At 35.8% G+C, this 21,391-nt stretch overlaps 1 protein-coding gene and 1 long non-coding RNA gene across 4 annotated transcripts in view; one reads left to right on the forward strand and one right to left on the reverse strand.

The window, feature by feature from the left end:
- The window catches only part of LOC147584355 (uncharacterized), a 105,338-nt gene that overhangs the window by 15,163 nt on the left and 68,784 nt on the right, over nt 1–21,391 (forward strand). The window lies entirely within an intron of this gene.
- Nucleotides 3,052–21,391, reverse strand: part of CWC27 (CWC27 spliceosome associated cyclophilin) — a 191,964-nt gene continuing 173,624 nt past the window's right edge. Inside the window, exons 14-15 of one of the 3 annotated variants that reach the window (XR_015248871.1) lie at nt 5,642–5,735; nt 3,540–3,658 (exon numbers count right to left, since the gene is read on the reverse strand). Coding sequence is in view for 2 of the 3 variants with exons in the window: in XM_025924134.2 (XP_025779919.1) it covers nt 3,496–3,658 (163 nt within the window). In the remaining variant the exon portion in view is untranslated. Of the gene's footprint in view, nt 3,659–5,641; nt 5,736–17,224; nt 17,277–21,391 lie in introns of those variants that run through there. The other 2 variants (XM_025924134.2, XM_086700023.1) reach the window with 2 other exon arrangements.

Consider the following 21,391-nt stretch of genomic DNA (forward strand, 5'->3'; position numbering starts at 1 on the left):
GCAGCAGATGTATTACTGACTGTGTGGCTTTAGAGCATAAAGAAAGCTGAGGCATGTGACAATGTATGTTTTGATACTACTCTGTTAAAAATTGTAGAGAGATCTGTATTTAATTCAATTACCTATTGACAAAGGAGAGGTCTAGGGCTAGTTTTAACTTTCACCTTGCCAACAGCTTTAACCAAAGTGAAAAAAAATGGCTGGTCAGAAAGTGAGAAAAAAATTGCCAGGACCTTTTGCTCTTCAGAAAATCCAGGATTGTTATAGACAATGAACAAGAATTGTTAATAGACTTCACTGTTTCAGGGTAATATCTCTAGGGCAAGACACATAAAAGTAAACCCAAATAAATAAAACATTAGAATGAACCATAAAGGCTAATTTTCTTACATGTTTTTATTTTTTTGTCTTTTGAACTGATTTTTTTTTTTTTTTTTTTTGGCCCAAACACATTCCTGTGACATTTCCAAAGACTTTACTATAAGCACATTGAATACCATATTTAATAGATTATTTAAGTTTTTAAGCTTTAAAACATTGTTATTATTAAGTTAAAAGTGAATTTTATTCTCATGGTGAAATTTTCTGATGGGATTCTATCTAATCTTTGAAATTTCATATCTTTCTGCTCCTTGTGGTTAAAGCAGGATAAGGAGCATTCAACCAACTGAGGGTTTAATTTTGTCACTTTGTTATCTCTTTATACCTACAAATGTCATTCTTCCAGCTTGTGCTCTGGAGCTCTGTGGTCCCCTCTGTTGTTGGGATATAGTACACTGGTAAAGATGGAGATATTCAGGGAGAAACAGGAGAGAAACCTATAGGATTCTTTGATAGAAACAAATACAGTGCTAATGCATTTCATAATAACCAACAGAAACTTTATGAATATCCGTGAAACAACTGATGTTATAACTTTGTGGTGAGGGGAATACGGCACGCTTCCAAACACTGGCTTATATTTTGGTGGGTTTGTGTCTGATCACTCTGCTTTTGAGTGGGTTGACATTTCTCCAGAACTCCCATATCATACCCTCTCCTCCTCTTTGAAACATTGTCCTACTTCTGAAGCACAAAAGAAAGTGTTCTTGTTAGTATCAGGAACCCCTTATGTTTTCTCATCTCAGATTCTATAAAGGATCATAAAGGAAAAAACATGAAACATTTCAGGGATACTAGAATGTAGAGAGGGAATAATATAATAGGCCTGAGTACCCACAATCTCCCTTAAGAAGTGAAACATTACAAATGAAGCCCCTTATATATTCCTTGTGCCTCCTCAGAGGTTACCACTATTTTCATACATGTTTTTATACTTCTGCCACACATTGCCACATGTGTACATCCATAAACAAAGTAGAATGCTGTTTTGCTTGTTTACATTTTTATATAGATGGTTCCCTTTTCTCCCCCATTATTATTATTTTTAAATGTATATTTATTTATTTTGAGAGAGAGAGAGAAATAGCACAAGCAGGGGAGGGGTAGAGAGAGAATCCCAAGCTAATGGCACATGTGGTGCCCGATCCCATGAACTGTGAGATCATGACCTGAGCCGAAACCAAGAGCCAGATTTAACCAACTGCGCCACCCAGGTGCCCCTCACATTATTATTATTTTTTTAATAAAGATGTCATATTCACATCCTATTTAAAAAATTGTTTTAATGTTTATTTATTTTTGAGAGAGACAGACAGAATGCTAGCGGGGGAAGTACAGAAAGAGAGGGAGACACAGAATCTGAAGCAGGCTCCAGGCTCTGAGCTGTCAGCAGAGAGCCTGACACAGGGCTTGAACCCATGGACCGTGAGATCATGACCTGAGCTGAAGTCCGTTGCCTAACTGACTGAGCCACCCAGGTGCCCCTCCCTCACATTATTTTTAAGATAAGCTAACACATATAACTCTTGTTTATTGATCTTTACCACTACAAAGTATTCCATAGTATGGCTATACAACAACTTAGTTATCCATTCTTTGGTTGATGCTTTTGTGTATATTTAGTACAGGTTTTCTTGAGCAATGTTGTGAGAATTTCTTTAGGGGACAGACTTAAGATTAGAATTTTTGGATAACTGGATATGCCTATCTTTAACTTCACTAGATACTGCCATGCCCCCAAAATTGAATCATCAGCAGTGAAACCAGCAATCTGTATAATAAACCCTCCGGGTTCGAAGTTTCAGATTCAGTAATCTGGAAGTGTAGTCATGGTGGTGGGGAGTCTGGCAAGAATTTGCATTTCTTTTTTTTTTTTTTTAATTTTTTAAAAATGTTCATTTATTTTTGTGAGAGACAGAGAGACAGAGCATGAGTGGGGAAGGGGCAGAGAGAGAGGGAGACACAGAATCCGAAGTAGGCTCCAGGCTCTGAACTGTCAGCACAGAGCCTGACGCAGGGCTTAAACTCATGAACTGGGAGATCATGACCTGTGCTGAAGTCGAATGCGCAACTGACTGAGCCACCCAGGCGCCCCAAGAATTTGCATTTCTAACGTCCCCAAGTAATGCTGTTGCCACTGCATTGTAGTGCCTGGGACTACATTTTGAGAACAGGTGTTCTAGGGAAAGTCTATTGGATTACTTTTGGGAAAAGAGAGCCGATGAGACACTACCTGGAAAGATGTGGCTGGTGAGGTTTTATTAGGTAACCGAAAGTTAGCCTGAGGTATTATTTGAGGATTCAGATTCTAGAAAAACTGAGTTAGTATAGATAATATACAGTAAATAACCAGTGTGAGTGGTTGTCATCAAGAGCTACATTCTTGATAGTTCTGTTGCTAGTGTCACCTCTGCATGTGCTCTTGTTGCTATGCTGAAAGGGCAGAGGAGTGGGCAGGAGGCCTGCTGTTGGGCCAGGGTGTGCAGTAAGCATGGCTGACCTTACTTAGTGTATTAGCGTCTTGATTACGTCTATAAAACCCAGGCATTGGCTTAGATGCAGGTGACAATATTCCCTTGGAGATTCCTCAGGCTTTAAGGCATGAAGCTACTGGGTCTTACTGATTTGGCTATTTTTAGATATTTATATGCAAAACGACAACAACAAAAATCAATCTTTATGTATATAATTTTTATTCTATTCCAAATTCAGTACTGTGGTAACAGAATGCCAGGGAGGTTTCCCTTAAATACTCTTTCTTGAAAGAAACTTCTTATAAAAAGTCTTGAAAACAAAGCCTTCACATATTTTAGGATAAAAAGACATAAACAGGCTGGCACAGTCTACAAATGGTTAACATGTAAACTGGCAGGGAAGTTATTTTATTTCAGATTTAGCAATAGAAAAAGTCAATTAGGGAAAAAAAAGCATGAACCAAAAGCATTTGCTTACATCATCCCACAATTTACATAACAAGATAATTTTTTTTCAAAACCAGACAACAGGTTCAAAAATACTTCTTTTCACACCCTTAAGTGATGTTGTTGGGAACAACGGCTGTTATAAGGCCATTTATTGCAGGCACATTTCTACCTAATTATCATGACTGTAATTTTATCTTCTTTCTTTTTTCTCTCTCATCAGCTTTTTGCTTTCTTCTCGTCTTCTCTTATTCACTGGATTCCGAGGATCATAGATTTCGAATGTGTCTGAATCTTGCATGCTTGCATCTTTCACTTTTCTGCTTTTATCCTCAAACTGAAGTACATGTGACATCCTGAAAAGGGAGAGAGACAGTTCAGTGATTTAGGCAGGAGAATGGAATGTGGAAATTTTATACTATACTGTCCTTGGCAGAATGAACCATAAGGGTACAGAACACCAACATGGGTTTATTGTTTGTTGGTGCTTATACCACATGGAAACCAACTTCTCAGAAAACACTTAAATTTGAAAAACATGACTGGAGTTTGGTCCTGCTGCTTTGTGTTTTTAGTAATGAGTCTCTTTGCCTCCGTCTTCACTTGAAGGTCCTTCCTGGATGAGAGGTTAAAAGAGCTCTACCCAGGGTATTCCTTCAACTAAGAGAACATTCTGCCAGCTTCCTTTAAAGAGCACACTCACTTAGCCAGAGTGGGCAGGGTTGCAGAGCAAAACCCCTAACAAACCAGCCCTATCTGATCCTGTTTTTAGTAGTTGAAGGGGTCAAGAGTCAGGAATGTGTTAAGAAAATTCTTGTTCAAATGGTGTTATGATCCTTTTCTGGGGAGTTGCAGGGTTAAAAAAATTATTTTTTTTCGTGCAAAATGAAACTAAGCTTTGGCATGGCTCCATGGACTAATTTCCTCCTCTTACTGTTGATTACAACAAATTTAACCATCCTGCTTTCCCACTTTATCAAATGCTTACTGGTCTTAAGGTATCAACATGTGCTTGAATCGTAAGTGGTCATAAGCTGGCTATCCTTAGCAGCCGGAAAATATGTAAGTGATTAGCTCTGCCCCCATTAGGAGGTGTCAGAAATAAATAGGGAAGTCAAAGACCAGATTTCAAGGCAGTTGAATGAATTTGGAAAGAGAAAAGTTCAGTTTTGACATATAAACAAAACTTCTAAGGCTTTTCCTACTCATTATAAAAGCAATTTCAAAATGGGCATACTCAGCACTTTTATCACAGCTGATAGGGCTAAATTGCCTATAGGATTAACACTCCCCATACACCCATTGTAACTTTCCGATGAAACCCAAATATTACATTAATTTATTTTTCCCTAAATAAGCAGAGATTTGGGCAGTAGGTAATAGCACAGATCCCCCACCCCTTTTCCCTGCAAGTAGCACATATGCTGAGTGAAGTTTACTTATGCGACAAACTCATGGATAAATTCAGATTTTGAAGAAAAAATTTTGTGGCAAATAAAACGTTGCGAGATTAGTGATACTGCAGTTACTGAGGGTTCAGTAGCTACTGTTCTCCAGGGGTGACAAGTTGAGTCTTAACTACCATTCCCAACACTTCTATATGAGAAAAACTACTGGAATGCAATTAGTACAAGTGATATTATTATGTAGATGACGTAGAATATACTTTAACTTACTAAATGAGGTAAATCACATTCACATTTCTATACTTCATTATTAATAATGCTACTTACATCAAATTTCATAACTAATTTCAATACATGAACATGCCATATCTTTCATCAGAACTGCTGACTTATACTTCTCTTGCTTTAGTAAACACCCTTATTTAGAAAAGGTGTCATAATTCGTGTGTCATGAGTGGACCTAGAGGATATTATGCTAACTGAAATGAGCCAGACAAAAACAAATACCACATAATCTCACTTAGATGTAGAATCTAAAAAACAAAACAAATCAATAAACAAGCAAATTCAGACCTATACATGCAGAGAACAAACTTATGGTTGCCAGAGGGGAGGAGGGTGGGAGGATGGGCAAAATGGGTGTATGGACATGGGATGTATAAGCTTCCAGTTATGGAATGAAAAGTCACCAGGATGAAAGGTATAGCAAAGGGAATATAGTCAATGGTATTGTAATAGTGCTGCATGGTGACAGATGGTAGCTACACTTCTGGTGAGCATAGCACAATGTATAGAGAAGTTGAATCACTATATCGTACACCTAAAACCAACCAATGTGATACTTTATGGCAGCTATATCCACACATACAAAAAAGCCCAACCAACAACCAAACAGAACAAAAAGAAAATCAGAAAGTATAGTTATCTCCTTACCATAGCAATTGCAGTGGAAAAACCATGCTGTTAAATTTTAAGAGTGGTGACAGTGAAGCCCATGCTTCCTGTTTCCAATTTAAGTTGTTTCTATCTTCATTAAAAAAGAGCAGATATATTTAATGGAAGAAATGGAAAAAAGAGCTCTGAATTAAGGTAACAAAGAAAAAGCACCAATTTTATCATAGATAATCATATAATTTAGTAAGATAAATCTGTAGATTCTTTGTGGGAGGAGGAAAATAGGGTATTCATAGGTATTGATTTCAACTTTTCAGTTGGAGATAACTAATAAAATCCCAGATGTTACAAATACGAAAAAAAAAAAAAAATGCATCATAGGATCATTGCTTATTTAAATGGATTCCTCAGAGGTTGATTTTCCTGTCCTTTCAATTTCCTACAGTATTTAAGTATTAGCTTCTGAGAATAAACAATCTCAACTCGTAGAAAAAGGCTCATCATTCTACATTCATGGTAACAAGGGACTACTAGACCCAGTTTGAAACACAAACTGGATTTAATAAATTAATGATTTGCATAGGCCTAAATGACCAGTGACAACTCAGTTCAGTAAACACACCTCTGAAAGCCAACTAATCAGTGACAGCCTTATGATTTTGAAGGTTGGCCAATCAGTGGTCAACTCAGTCTAGTAAACACATTTCTGAAAGCCAGCCAATCACTGACAGTCTCTCCTGAGTAATGGGGCTTCTGAGGCTGATGTCAACCACTAAATAATTCCTGACCCCAAAACTCTATAAGATTTGCAACCCATTTAGCTCAGGGACTGTGCCTAAAAGCATAGCTCTTCCTTAGTTAAGTAATAAATTAAACCTTTTGTTTCAGGTAGTGAGAGGTGGCCTTTTTCTTAGATACTTCTTACATTTTGTGCTGCATTCCCCAAAGTATACTTTTTTAGGAATTTTAAGTGTACTTCCACTGATGAGGAACAAGTTTAGAAAGGTGGGAGGATGTTCTTTTTAAGGTCCTTTACCACACATCATGGGGAGTCCAGATCCTGCACTGCATTTCAGTAAGTGCTTAGCAAGTGATTCTTGTGTAGATACCTAAGCCAAAACCAGGAAGTAGCTCAAAACATGCCCTTTAAAACAATTTCATTCAATACTCCCATATTGATAGTGAAAAACAAAAACCACTGTCTTTAGTTAACTATTTCTATTTCTAAAATTATTGGTCTCTCTGCCCAAAAATACAGATGGATTTTTTGTAATATCCATTTCTATTAGAGACTGTCCACATTTCAAAAATGGCTTTGCCAGAACTTGTCAATTAAAACCACATAGGCACCTTCCTCCTTTCTATCCCACGAAAGTGTCTTGCAACTATTGGATTTAGTTGGCTCTGGTATAAGAAATGAACTCTAGACATGTGAACAACAGCACAAAGTCCACAAAGAGGAACAGATTTTCCTACGAATTTGAAAAAAACAGAAAGCTGTAAATTAAAGTAGCTGTCTTTTTCAACTGTTTGTTTCATACACCACTGCACTAAACAAGTCCAACATTTTGATTAATAACAAACCTAAACCCAGAGGAAAGAAAGGGCTCTCAGCTTACAAACTACTTCAGCTTTAATATCATAATACTTAGCATGGCTGGTTACTCAGCAATAATATTTAATCTTTAATAGAAATAAAAGCATAATCAAAATGGTTCACCCATTTATCTTTCAACATGCTTTGGTCACTTCATTTTAAAAAGCAAAACAAAACAGTTATTATGATTTTCAGCATAATAAACTCCTGACCTATGTGCCTCCATAAATCACAGACTGCAGGAATTGAAAGCATGCCCACATTTTACAGTCTCCTGTGAGAATACACATGCAGACTTAAAATACAGACTTAACTCAAGTACATAAGGGTCTGGTCATTTACAATTTTGTATGTCCCAATAACTCAGTACTATTTACTCTGTGGCTGGTTATGGAACTGACCAAACAAGAGCAGTGAATTTTTTGGAATTAATTGCATGCTGATCATTTACATAAGAACATTTTAAAACTTGTTCACTTGAAGGCAAAGACACAAAATTTAGTTCTGATTAATAAAAAGATTTACATAAGCTCAGATTCTCAAATAAGAACACTGACTTGGGGTGCCTGGGTGGCTCAGGTGATTAAGCGTCTGACTCTTGATTTTGGCTCAGGTCATAATCTAATGGTTTATGAGATTAAGCCCCATGTCGGGCTCTTTGCTGAGATCACGGAGCCTGCTTGAGATTCTCTTTTTCCCTCTCTCTCTGCCCCTCCCCTGCTTATGCTGTTTCTCAAAATAAATAAACAAACTTAAAAAAAAAAAAAAAGAACATTGACTTTAGTGTGTTACAGAAATATAGAGGCTTACCATTTTCATAGAGGTTGTTTGACAGAGTAATTTTTTTTTCATATGGGATTGTATGAAATTATAAACAAAAGCAAACAACCGATTGTTTGAAAAAGACCTGGACCTTTAATAATCTCACTAATTTGACATCCAGTTTTAGAAGTTCTCCCACAGTTGTGAAACACATGAAGATTTATGACAGCAATTAATATTAATGGAGAACACAAGAGAGGTACTTAGTCTCAAACATACAGTAAGTACAATATAGAATTCCAGTACTAATTTGTTTCTGACAAAAAATGCAATTAGGTTATTTATGCTTATGTAATGTAAGCTGTTATCTTTTTCACTGGAAATTTTATAAACCACTCGTTTCCCATTTCCACTCGACTCAGACCTTTGTAGGTGTTCTAACTGTTCTACATCTGTACTATGTCTCTTTCAACCTCCAAAAGTTCTAAAATAGTCTTTCTTTAAAAAAAAAAATGTTGTTTTAAAATTAAGTAGGCTCCACACCCAACGTGGGACTTGAACTCGTGACCCCAACATCAAGAGTCACATGTTCTACAAACTGAGCCAGCCTGTTGCCCCTAAAATAATCTTTCTTTCTTTCTCTCTCTATTTTTAAATGTTTATTTATCTTTGAGACATAGAGAGAGAGAGAGAAAGAGAGAGAGAGAGAGTGAGTGCATGAGCAGGGGAGGAGCAGAGAGAGAGGGAGCCACAGAATTCAAAGCAGGATCCAAGCTCTTAGCTGTCAGCATAGAGCCCAACGCAGGGCTTGAACTCACGAATGTGAGATCATGACCTGAGCTGAAGTTGGATGCCCAACCCCCTAAGCCACCCAAGTGCCCCATAAAATAATCTTTCTTATACATTTCTTTCATACCATTTCTTTGACCAGGAATTATTGGCTATTGTGTTAGACTGAACAACTCGGCTGGACCCTTAAAACTCTGTAACAACTGCATCTTCCTATCTCACCAACCTCATTTCATTTCTTTCATCAATTACTCTTTTGTAATTGGCTGTTGACTTAATTGTGAACAGACTGTCAGTTATTTGAGACAGTATGAGTCTTGTTCACAGCTGTATTCCCTGTGCTGAGAATGGTGATTTGTGTTGTAAAGCAAAGCCTTCAGATCCTTTGTACTGGCGAGGCCTGCTGGCTGGTACTAGCTGGTTTGCTAAACTAACACTTGACCTCCTTTTGTGGGCAGGGAATGTCTTTTATTTCTGTGACAAACTTCTAAAATGTCTAACAGCCTCTGCAGAAAGTCTCAGGCTCAGCACAAGCCCACCTTTTCATGACCTCTCATAGTTTAGCACATACTGATTGCTGCTTTTCCACTGTGCTCCTACCAGTGACAGCTAGTTTTATTTGTTCCTGCTCATAGACTGCAGTGGGAGCATGCCTTATGTTCTTTTCCATTGACTTTGGTCCCTAATGTAAAACTAGATAGTTTATTTTTTATTAAGTAAACTCTACATCCAGTGTGGGGCTTAAAATCATGACCCGGAGATCAAGAGTCACATACCCCACCAACTGAGCCAGGCAGGCGCCCCTAGATTCTTTGTATTTTTTTTAGCTTTTTAAAAATTTTATTTAAATCCAAGTTAGTTAATATATAGTATAATAATGGTTTTAGGAGTAGAATTTAGTGATTCATCACTTACATATAACAGCCAGTGCTTATCCCAACAAGTCCCCTCCTTACTATCCATCACCCATTTAGTCCATTAGATTTTTTTTTTTTAAGTTTGTGTGTGGGGGGGCAGAGGGGGGGGAGAGAGAGAGAATGTGTGCGTGCACACACACACACACGGGGGAGGGGCAGAGAGAGAGGACAGAGGATCCAAAGCAGGGCTCTCGCTGATAGTGGAGAGCCTGAATCAGGGCTCAAACTCACCAACTGCAAGATCATGACCTGAGCCACAGTCAGATGTTCAACCAACTGAGCCACCCAGGCACCCCTAGATAGATTTTTTTTTTTTTTAAAGCAATGTCTCTCTAGAGCACTACATCAAACACAGATGCACATTAGAATCACTTCAGTAGCTTTAAAAACTATGCCAGGCTTCCACCTACAGAAGTATTGATTTAACTGTCCTCGGATGGGGCCCCAGCATTGGTTATTTAAAAGTTTTTCCTGGTGATTTTAAAATACAGCCAAATTTAAACTATAACACTAAAGTTTAAGAACCTTTACATTTTCACACTGATTTACTTCATCAGCCATTTGTTCTGGCCCCTTCAGAGATGAATTGCTAGTTCCTATTGACAAGCTACTCACATACTTGAAGAAGCAGAAGTGGCCTCTGAGCCTATTAACTGAATAATCTTAAGTGTATTATCCATTTCTTATATATGGTGTGAAGATAAGGCAAGAAGCTAGATTCAATTATTCACTCAATAAACATTTGAGGACTTTTTATGTGTGAGACCCACTGTCAGACACTGGTGACACAAAGCCAAATATGACCCAGGCCCTGCCATCCTGAAGTGAACAGTCTGTTCAGGAGATGAACACACAGATACCAGAACAAATGCATATGTTGGAATTGCCTGCAAAGTGTGAGGCAACAATTATAAGACGATCCATTGATACAGCTCTCTATGAAAAGTTTTCACATGTTGTCTGCTATTATCTTCATAGTAGTAACTATATGGGGTAGGCAAGAAAGATGTGGTTATCACCCCCATTGCACAGACTGGGTAGTGCTTATTTTGGAATAAAGAAAATGCTAAAAATGCAATTGTAAAGAGACCAGAATTATTTGTGTAGCTCCCAGGCTGGCCTTTAAAGCAGTTCCAAAAGAGAAGCTCCAAAAATGTGGGAGCCTCTTTGGGCACCTCTCTTTTAGATGAACACTTGCTTAAAAAAAAGGGGGGGGCGGTAATTAAAATTCACTGTAAATTTTATCTCAGCCTCAGTTTCTCCTTATACTTCCTACAGTGGGGATGCCACCCCATTCTGGTGGAAGTCCCACAGGGGTATAGCCAAGGGCCCACAGCCTGACCCTATAAGGGTAGAGGTCTGGCAGTCTCCTCTCAGGCATCTAATTACTAAGGCATGCCTTGTGCTTGATGATGGTATCCAGGTCTTTTCTGTTACATATATATATATATATATATATATATATATGTATATATATATATATATATTTTTTTTTCAAAAATGTAAATCTAGCCATGAAAACTCTCCTGTTTTAAACCCTTCACTGCTCCCCATTGTCTGCACAACGAAACCTAAATTTCTTATGTGGCCTCTATGATTTGGCTTTTGCTTCCCTCTTCAAGTTCCTTTGTCACTCGCCCCATCACATTTATATCCCAGGCATCCTGAATTGCTTGCAGTTTCCTGAACAGGGCCTGTCTCCAGCCTGTTTACTGCCTCTCTATGGTGATAACCCTTCTCTCCCTCATACTGGCTGAGGTGTCACCCCGGATTTCTCTCCTGGCCTCTCCTCTTTTTCCGTGGGGTTAGGCCCTCTTCTGTACAGCTCTCTAGTTTAGGCTCCCTCACTAGAGTGCACTTGGCTCTGTTTTATGGGCCTTTGTACTAGCACCAGTCACCAATACTTGGCAAGAAAAACACCTTCAATAAATTTCTGATGAATAAATAAATGTTTCTGAGAAACCAGTCACTTCTAAAACCTTTGGCTAGAATTCTGGTTTTGTTCACCATTCTCCTGGATAGTATTAACACATAATTCCAAATTACTTAGCTATTAGGTTTTAAACGCTTGAGTTTTCTAGGTTAGTAACTCTCCTTTCAAACTCCATTAATACCAGAGAAAAGGCTAATATTCAAAAATCTAAAACAAAATATTTCCACCACTACTAACTCTGTGCTATGAAAATCCAACACTTTCTCAAATGGCCACTTAAATTATCTAATGATTACATTTGTCTTTTGTACCCTTTGTCTTTGAGGTATGAGGTGGGGGAAAATGCATATATTGTCCTCAGCCTCCCTCCACTTGGGTTGAAAGGCCTTGCCATTCTTTGCGAAACGTTGTCAGTCATCCACGTAATTTGTCTTTTCTGTACTGTGTTGACAGGTTCTTATTTCTCTGTTAAATTAGAATTCTTAAGAAATCCAACTAAATAACTCCTGGTTATTATTTAAGTTTATCATTCTACGGGACTATAGATAGGGAACTTAATTGATATGGTTGAAGTTTTTTTTTTTTTTTTTTGAGGGGAGAGCTGGAAAGGAGATTTGCATTTGAAAAGCAAAAACAGTCCTTTTTGTTTTTAAAGAAAAATTTCAGCAAGACAAAACAATTTTCAAGTTTTGCCCACATTTGATTCTCTGAAAGGACCACACCCTGTTCTGTATCATAGATGGCCTGCAGCATGCTTTCTTTGTCCATGTCACTTCTCTGGAATGCCCCACCACCCCCTTCCCATTGGTCTGTGTCCCTTGTCCTTTCAAAGCCCAGTGTAATTCCCATTTTCTCCTAAAATTCTTCTCTGACTGCCCTGGGTTTCATTCAGGGCTGGCTCTTACTTTTGAATTTATCTGACACTTTCTGTGGAAACTTTTGTGGACTGCAGTTGGAAGACCTGGGTTTGAGTTATAATTCAGTCGCTAAATGTTACTGGAGGACAGTCACATTGCTTTTCAGGCCTATTTCTCCATCTGTGAAGAGGAGATGGTTATATGCACCCTAATTACCTCACATAATTAGAATGAGATTCAAACATCATTCCTCCAGTAAGTCCAACACTTACTTTCATGTCAATTTATTTTGTATTCTGTATGTATGTATTACATACAAAGTGTGCTTGTATAAAGTTATCATTTTTATAAAACTCTGTTATGCTTCATAGACTTTTTCAAAGTGTTTTCATTTATATCATCATACACAAGAACTTACTTATTTGATCTTGCCTAACTTTGGAGGCCTACATATATTTAAATTTTTTTAAAATGTTTATTTATTTTTGAGAGAGAAAAGGACAGAGCATGAGTAGGGGAGGGGCAGAGAGAGAGGGAGACACAGAATCCAAAGCAGGCTCCAGGCTCCGAGCTGTCAGCACAGGGCTTGAGCTCACGAACAGCAAGATCATGACGTGAGCCGAAGTCAGAACACTTAATCGACTAAGCCACCCAGGTGCCCTGGCTTATATATATTTAAAAATATATCCTGTCTGTCCTAGACTACATGCCATTCGACGGGTAGAAACTGTTTAAAGAATCAAAGAATTATAGAAATTTTACTTTTATAACTTTCGTGGCATGATTAGCATGTATTGACTATTTTTATGTGTTTTTCCTTTGTGCAAAGTAACATAATCCTGAGAAGCAAAAAGAAAAGACAAACAAAAATCATCTGTAATTCCATAGCTCAGCAGTAACTAGTATAAACATATAGGTACATCACTTCCTGTACTTTTTTAATGCATGTCTATACATATATATGGATGTATGTATTATATATATGTGTGTGTATATGTATATATATTTGAAGGGATCATAATGCATATATTTTATACTTTTTATACCCAACTATACCATGATCATCTTTTTTTTTACATGGATAATTATACTTCTATGTAATTTTATTCATTTTCTAGTATTTGATCCTATAGATAATTTACAATCAACCCTGTATTGTAGGATTCTTAGGCTTGTTCATATTTTCACCTTTATGAACAGAATGCTGCGAATAATATCTATGTGAATAAGAAATATTTGGATTTTCTTATTTGTAGTAATTTTGGGAAGGAGAGGCAGGTTCAACCTTCTTTCTTTTGGTAGCATAATTCTTCTTTTTCTTTCGGAAATGACCCTTCCCCACTATGAGTCCATGTACTTGGAGTGGGATGACACCCCCTTGTGCTTGTCTCAGGGAGGGGACGCATGGAATAGGCCTGTCCAGAATAACCAGTAATTACATTTAGGGCATGGGCATTTGAATTTGAAAAGGCTAAACACAACTGGTTCAAGAACTTTTTCTAGAACTACTGGGTTGACTACATAACGTAAACCTAGAACTTCTGAAGGCCATCTTTGCCAACCCCTAGGGGAAGTCTTGGATGAGGCCAAGTGAGAGGAAAATGGAACCAGGAGACAGAAAACAGAGGGAGGGGGAGAGAGAGAGAGAAAGAGAGAGAGAGAGCGAGAGCGAGATTCCTGACACTGGTTGAATTCTCTGATCGAGTCACGCCCTAGCTCTACTCCTTAAGCTTTCCATGATGGATAAATTTCCCATTTTTGTTTAAGATATTACTATCATTTGTAATAATCTTTACTAATGCTTAGGATATATTCCTAGAAGTAGAATTCTTGGGACAAAGATTTGTACATATTTAAGGTATTTCATATGAATGGTCTAACTTCCCTCCACAGAGGATTTATCAGTTTACAATCTCATTGGCAGAGTGCCTCATTTTGCTCTAATACCTTTTGTTTTTATCCCCTCCCCCCATTTTTTGGCTTTTTGAATTTCTTCTTTTGTGATATGTGTGTGCATCCTTTGCTCATGGAAAAAAAGTGGCATATTCATCTTTTCCTTATGGATTTGTGAGAATTTTTACTATGTTAAGAATATAAATCCATATTCATCACATAAATTGCAAACAACTTTTCTAGTTTGTCATTTATCCTTTAATTTTTTTTTTTTTTTTTTTTTTTTTGGTCCAGGTTTACCTACCTATCTCCTTTCCTCTTCCATCGATCCCTCTGTCTTCCCTTCCATATAGAAATTTACAATTTTTTTATACAGTCATTATGAGCAGTCTCTTTCTGTCTTTAAAGTTATGCTTAAGTCTTTCTTCACATTAATACCATGTAAAAATCCACTATATTTTCTAATAGCACCTTTACATTTCTCTTTTCATTTGTTATTCTTGTATCAATTTAGAATTTTTTTTTAGTATACTGGATCAGATAAAGTTCTAATTACTTTAATTATTTTTTCCATGTGACTACCTAGTTGTTCCAACTTCATTTCTAGAATAATTCACCTTGTACAGTATCCCAACCCACTGGTTTAATTATTATAATTTTGGCATCTGACTGGGAAAGATCATTACTTTCTTATTCTTTAAAAAAGAGTATTTTTTTAAAATAGACTCTATTTTTTCAAGAGGTTTAGACTTACAGAAAAATTGAGCAGTTAGTACAGAAAGTTCTCTCATACCCCCAAACCAGTTTTTCCTATTATTACCATCTCATGTTAGTATTTTGTACATTTGTAACACTTAATGAACCAATATTGATAACTTATTATTATAAGTCCATAGCTTATTTATATTTCCTTAGTGTTATGGACTAAAGTGTTTCCCCAGAATTCGTAAGTTGAAGACCCAATTCCCAATATGACTATATTTGTAGATATCGTCTTTACAGATATGATTAACATAAAATGTCATTTTGCAACACATACAAATATTGAATAATTATGTAGTATATCTGAAACTCATATGCTAATTATACCTCAATTAAAAAATATCAAATGAGGTCATAAAGGTGGGCCATCTGCAAGCGAAGGAAAGAAGTCTCACTAGAAATCAACCCTGCTGACACTTTCATCTTAGACTTCTAGCCTCCAAAACTGTGAGAAAATAAATTTCTGTTGTTTAAGTAACCTAGTCTGTGGTATTTTGTTATGGTAGCTCTAGGAGACTAATACACTTAGCTTTTACCTAATGTCCTTTTTTTTTGTTGCAGGATCCCATTCAGGATATCACATTACATTTAGGTTGTCATGTTTCCATAGGCTATTCTTGGCTATGGCAATTTCTCAGAATTTCCTTGTTTTGATCACTTTGACAGTTTAGAGGAGTACTGGTTGGGTATTTTGTACGATGCCTACACTAAAGGGATTTATCTGATGTTTTTCTCAGGGTAAGAGTGGGCTTACAGGCTATTGGGAGAAAGACCACAATGTAAAGTGGAATTTTCATTACATCATATCAAGGGCAAATGCTATCAAAGTGATTTATGATGTTGATGTTGACCTTGATCACCTCACTGAGTGCTTGCCAGTGTTTTCCACTCTAAAGTTACTTTCCCCCCTTGCTTTCCATGTGGTACTCTTTGGAGGGAATTCAGTATGCATAGCCCACACCTAAGGAGTGAGAAGTTGTGCTTTCCTACTCTTTTTATTAAAAAATTTCTGGGTTATTTTTGCTTGCATCTCTTCTTCCCTCCTTCAACTGGTATTTTATTTGTATTATATTAGGTTTATAAAATAATCTTGAGATAATTTGTTTTTTGTTAAAAATTAAGCATTCTAGAAACATGGTATACCTATCTCTTTATCTGTATAACAGGTTGAGTTTTCTCAATTAAAAAAATGTTTTCTAAGTGATAATTTCACAGCAGCTGATGAACTGATACTGATCTTTGTGTATTTATTTTGTTTCTGGCCACAATACTTGAAGTCTTAGAACTTTAGACAGATAACTTTGGATTTTCTATATCTGCAGATAACTTGGTTTCCTCCATTCCATTTTACAATTAAGTAACTAAAGAGAAGCTATTGAATTTATTTATCAAACTGAAGCCTGCTTCCCAGTTCATAGCCTAAAAACTTTGGAAACCTAAATATGACAGATACTTTTAAGGGTCTTTTGCTGCTAATGAAAAATAAAAATCAAAATAATTTCTGTAGAATCTGGGTAACTATGTTAAACATTTGATACTTATTAAAGTTTAAAGAAAGTATATCTAATATGAAAATCATAACTTTTAGATTTATTTCAAATGAATTAATCAAAAGTAGCTATATAGAGATGACATTATCAACCCCAATATTACAACTATTTTTTTCTATGATTCTCTGCTAACTTTTGATACTGCTTAAAATGTAAGTGACAATTTTGTTTGAACATTTTGACATTTTCATATGAGATCTAGAATATATTTTCAAACATTAAATGGAGGATTCTTTCATTTTGATAATATTTTACCTATCAAAATGTAATATTTAGGTAAATGTCTTATAAACTTTTAATTTTAGAACTTTTCTCTATCAATAATTACAGGTAACTTAGGGTTCTCTTTTTACAAACGTTCAAAGCTTCTTAAGGAATTAAGATATTAAAGCATTAAAGTATCACTATATATGAAAACAGTGTGCATCTTTTTCAACACGAACTAGATAGTAGAAGTGACAGTAATTCATATGACGAGACAGACAGACAAAACATGAATGAGGCCAGAGATCAAAGTATATTTAAAAAAGTCCAGAAAAATGAGGTCACTGGGATTCTTCATGTCCAGCAGAGCAGGTCAGCACAGGACAGAGATGACTGAGAAACAGAAGAGGCTAAATAAGGGAATGAAATCAAGGAGAAAAAGGATAAAAGAAGAGTCAAAATGGGAAACAAACAGTGACTTAAAGGAAGCAGAGAAAAATGCAGACAGAAATGGCCAAAACTTAGAAGAAATTTAAAAATTGACAGCAGGACAATAGTAACAAAACAATAAAAGAAAAACATTGAAATATTTGAAACAAATGAAAATCACTATAGGAAAATAGAACATTAGGTAAACCAAGCAAGCCACTGGCCTATGGAAAAAGAAAACAAAGATAAAAACTAGTGGAATTTCTTTTACTGTTCATCATTAACATGGGAAAACTTCTTTTCTTCTAAATTTTGAACAAATGTTAATATTTCTCCTTTGCTTTGGGGTTTTGAAAAGCCACCTCTTAAAAAAACTTTTTGTTTTCCTCAGTTAAAAAGAAAAAAATAATCCTCATATTATAGAGTGTCTTGAATAAATATTGAGTATTGTTGGAGCAAAAGTGAAAAGATGTAATTTTCAAAATATCTTCAGCAACATGGGAATAGTTTCTCAGCTTTCTTGCCTATCTAATATGCTTCACACTCTCAGTAGGGCACAGGTGGAAAGATTTAAGAGGCTTTCCAGAATAAATCTGTAATACGCATTCTTACACCTGCCCTGGGGTTTAACCAACTGCTCAGCCAATAACATTTAATCTGTGCCTGGTGAACTAACAAAACAACTTGGGAAGATGGGGTTCCCAGTCCAAAAGGCCTGGTAAGCAGCTGGGGTACATGGCTATCTGCCTGTCTCTCTCAACAAATCCACGAACAAAGCAAGCTTACCTAATGTGATAGAAACTTATTTCAGGTCAAACTGTATGAAAGCAGAGTAAATACAGCAGAGCTTTCTTTATTCAGAAGTAAAAGGGAGAGAAAGAGGTGACTTCAGGGACTGGACAGAGGGCTTAGAATGAAAATAACTGCCTTTCCAGGGTCAGCAATTCTGACAAGGTCCTATTTATAAAGAACCTCATTGGTCTTCTGCAGCATTATTTATAGTCCTTTATAAAATGAATACCAATTAGGCAACCGGGTCTATAATCATATTTCCTCTTGCTTCATTTTATCACTATCTTAGAACTTGGCTAAGAGAGAGAAACAGAAGAAAAACATTTACCTTACACTGAGTTTATAATTTTGTGCTCTCTAAAGTTTATATTAAAATTTTATTTATAGTTGATATCCCTTCTGCCATTTTAGCACCAGTCTCAAGGCAAAAAAAAACAACAATATTTCATTAATGAGGCATTACTGTCTACCATAAAAATATCAAATCTCAAATTTATTTTATCCTAGAAAGAATCATGATAGAAACTGAAGTTAACCATTGCAACTTACTATGGGTTAAGAAAAGGTAAAAAAAAAAAAAAACACAAAAAAACCTGTCAAACATTATAGAAATGATATAAATTCTAATCATCATCTTGGTAGATCCACTGACAAATACAGAGAAATTAGTTTTCAAAAATATCAATGAGAACATCAAAAACGAGAACAACAAAACCTTTACTGAGCACTGACACCCTGTTAAATCCTTTAAAAAAAGTATTTCATGTAATCTACAAACTAACCTATCAGAAAGGTACTATTTACTATCCTCAGACTACAGTTTAAGCAACAGGATGAGACAGGTTATACAATTTGTCTGAAATCACACAGCTAATAAATTCAAATCAGGCCTGATTCCAAATCCCATATTCATAACCACTCTCCTGTACATTCCCATGGAAAATTCTGGGTAAATGTGGCAACAACTTCTTATTCAAGTTAAACTTTTAAACAACTGTCTGCATTTTAATTTTTCAAATTAAAGGGATTATAATATTAGGGACATGGACTTAATATCTGCTGTGATTTAAAGGGAGCTGGACAATTTTTGACCAAAAATTTATAATAAAGTGCTGAAGTCACTTGTTTGGCCTTATTACTACAGCAATAAACAATGACACTGCTTTATAAGCAAATGTGAAAAATATGTAGGCTAGCTCGAGAAACTGTTGCAGTATAAAATCACACAAAAAAAGACAACTACTGAGCCAAGCATGATTAGCTATTTCTGAGATCTACCACTTTCTAGCTCTGAGATCTTGACCCAAGTTACTTAACCTTTCTCTGCTTCAGATTCTTCCCATATAATTTAATACCATTTAGCTTATAGGTTAAAAAAGATTAATATTTTGTAAATGTTAGTAAAAGTTAGCTTCTTCTTACAACCTTTATTTCTACTAAAAAAACAGCTCAAGCCCAACATTTTATATATCGTGGCTGATTGAATTATCTGCACACAAAGAACAGAACATTATTGTTACATTTAATTTGATTATCTGCATTAATACCAGAGAGGATAAGGGATGTTAATAATTCAAAATGGTAGGTAGTAGAAAGATTATTAATGAATGTCTCTGGAAGAATATTTTGTGGCTTGCATTTATATACAGCAGTCCTAGATGTCCTGGGGATTACCATCATGTAAAATAAAAGTGAGATGTTATCTACTGTATGATTTTGTTAATCCTTTGTGCTTTTTTTTTTTTTTTTTCAGTACCAGGGAAATGGAAAAAATTCTGATCAAACCCCTCATAAAAACATTTAATAACCTATACCATAAATTGGCAATCAAATATCCTAAATTTTGTTCTTTTTTATTCCTCATGCTACTTATTTTCCACATGCAATCTTTTCCATTACTTTGAAGGTAGGGAGTTTGTCTAAAGACTGATTATTTCCTTCTTGGCACTAGGGTCTCAATTCAGGTAGTGGCCACCTGTTAAATAATGGGGCCTTTTTATTGATTCCATGTTCAATTGTCTAAGATTTTTCCAGGTGTGGTTTACTCAAAGAAAATACAAATGGAGCACATTATCCAGTTGCTTAAACTTTTAAAGTAAAAATATGTGTTGAACAATAGAGATCCAACTTGCTTACCAGATATTAAATAGTATTATATGGCTGTAATAATTTAGCAGTGAGGTACTGACAAAGGAATAGACAGAAAAATCCTTGTAAAATGATGAAACTGACCCAAAAATATTTCTAAGCCCTTAGTATACGATAAAGGACATGTGTAATATCAGTGGGGAAAAACAAAGGATTATTCACTTGTGGAAGTTAGTAATATACAAAAAAAAAAAAAAAAAAAGTTATAAGAGTAACCTAATATAATACACCAAATAATAATTTCCAGGTAGATTAAAGATGTAAATTAAAAATGAAAATAAAACCACAAAAATACTAGAGAAAGATATAACTAGGTATTTATATAATCCTGGGATTATAAAAATTTAAAGAATGATGCTGGGCCAAAAACATGAAGAGCAAGATTGGCAGATTTATAAATACACATTTAAAACTCCATGTTAAAAACAAAGCCAAAACAAAACAAAGCAAACCCCTCACAAACAAATTGTTAGGTAATGACAAACTAGTAAAAATATTTAAAACAAAAAATAATATCCTTAATATTTTTAATTTTTTTTAATGTTTATTTTTGAGAGAGAGCAAGTGAGCATGAGTGGGGGGAGGGGCAGAGAGAGAGGGAGACACAGAATCTGAAGCAGACTCTAGGTTCTGAGCTGTTAGCACAGAGCCCGACGCGAGGCTTGAACCCATGAACTACAAGTCATTACCTGAGCCATTGTTGGACGGTCTACTGACTGAGCCACCTAGGCGCCCCAAATTCCTTAATATTAAAGAGCTTTTGCAAAGCAGTAAGAAATATATAATCATATTAGACTATACACTTAATAAAAAAAAAGCCTTATACACTTAATAACCACCACAAGAATGATGAAATATAAATGGCCAGTTAACACATTTTTAAAAGTTCAACTTCATCAGTAAACAAAGAAATACAAAATAATACAAAGTAGAAACTGGCAAAGATTAATGTATCTATATCTGTTACCTATGATATATTACAACATACACATACGTGATACTTAGCATAAGGAGAAACCAGCCACTTCATACATTACTGGTACAGGTATAAATGATTTAACCTTCTGGAATGCAATCTAGCAAAGATGTTATCAAGACACACTTGAGCTGACAAAAATCACAATGATCTGGGGGAGGGAACTGTTTGAAAGGGGCA

The sequence above is a fragment of the Puma concolor genome, chromosome A1 (genome assembly GCF_028749965.1).
Source record: "Puma concolor isolate L17-30 chromosome A1, mPumCon1.1.hap2, whole genome shotgun sequence".
NCBI lineage: Eukaryota > Metazoa > Chordata > Mammalia > Carnivora > Felidae > Puma > Puma concolor.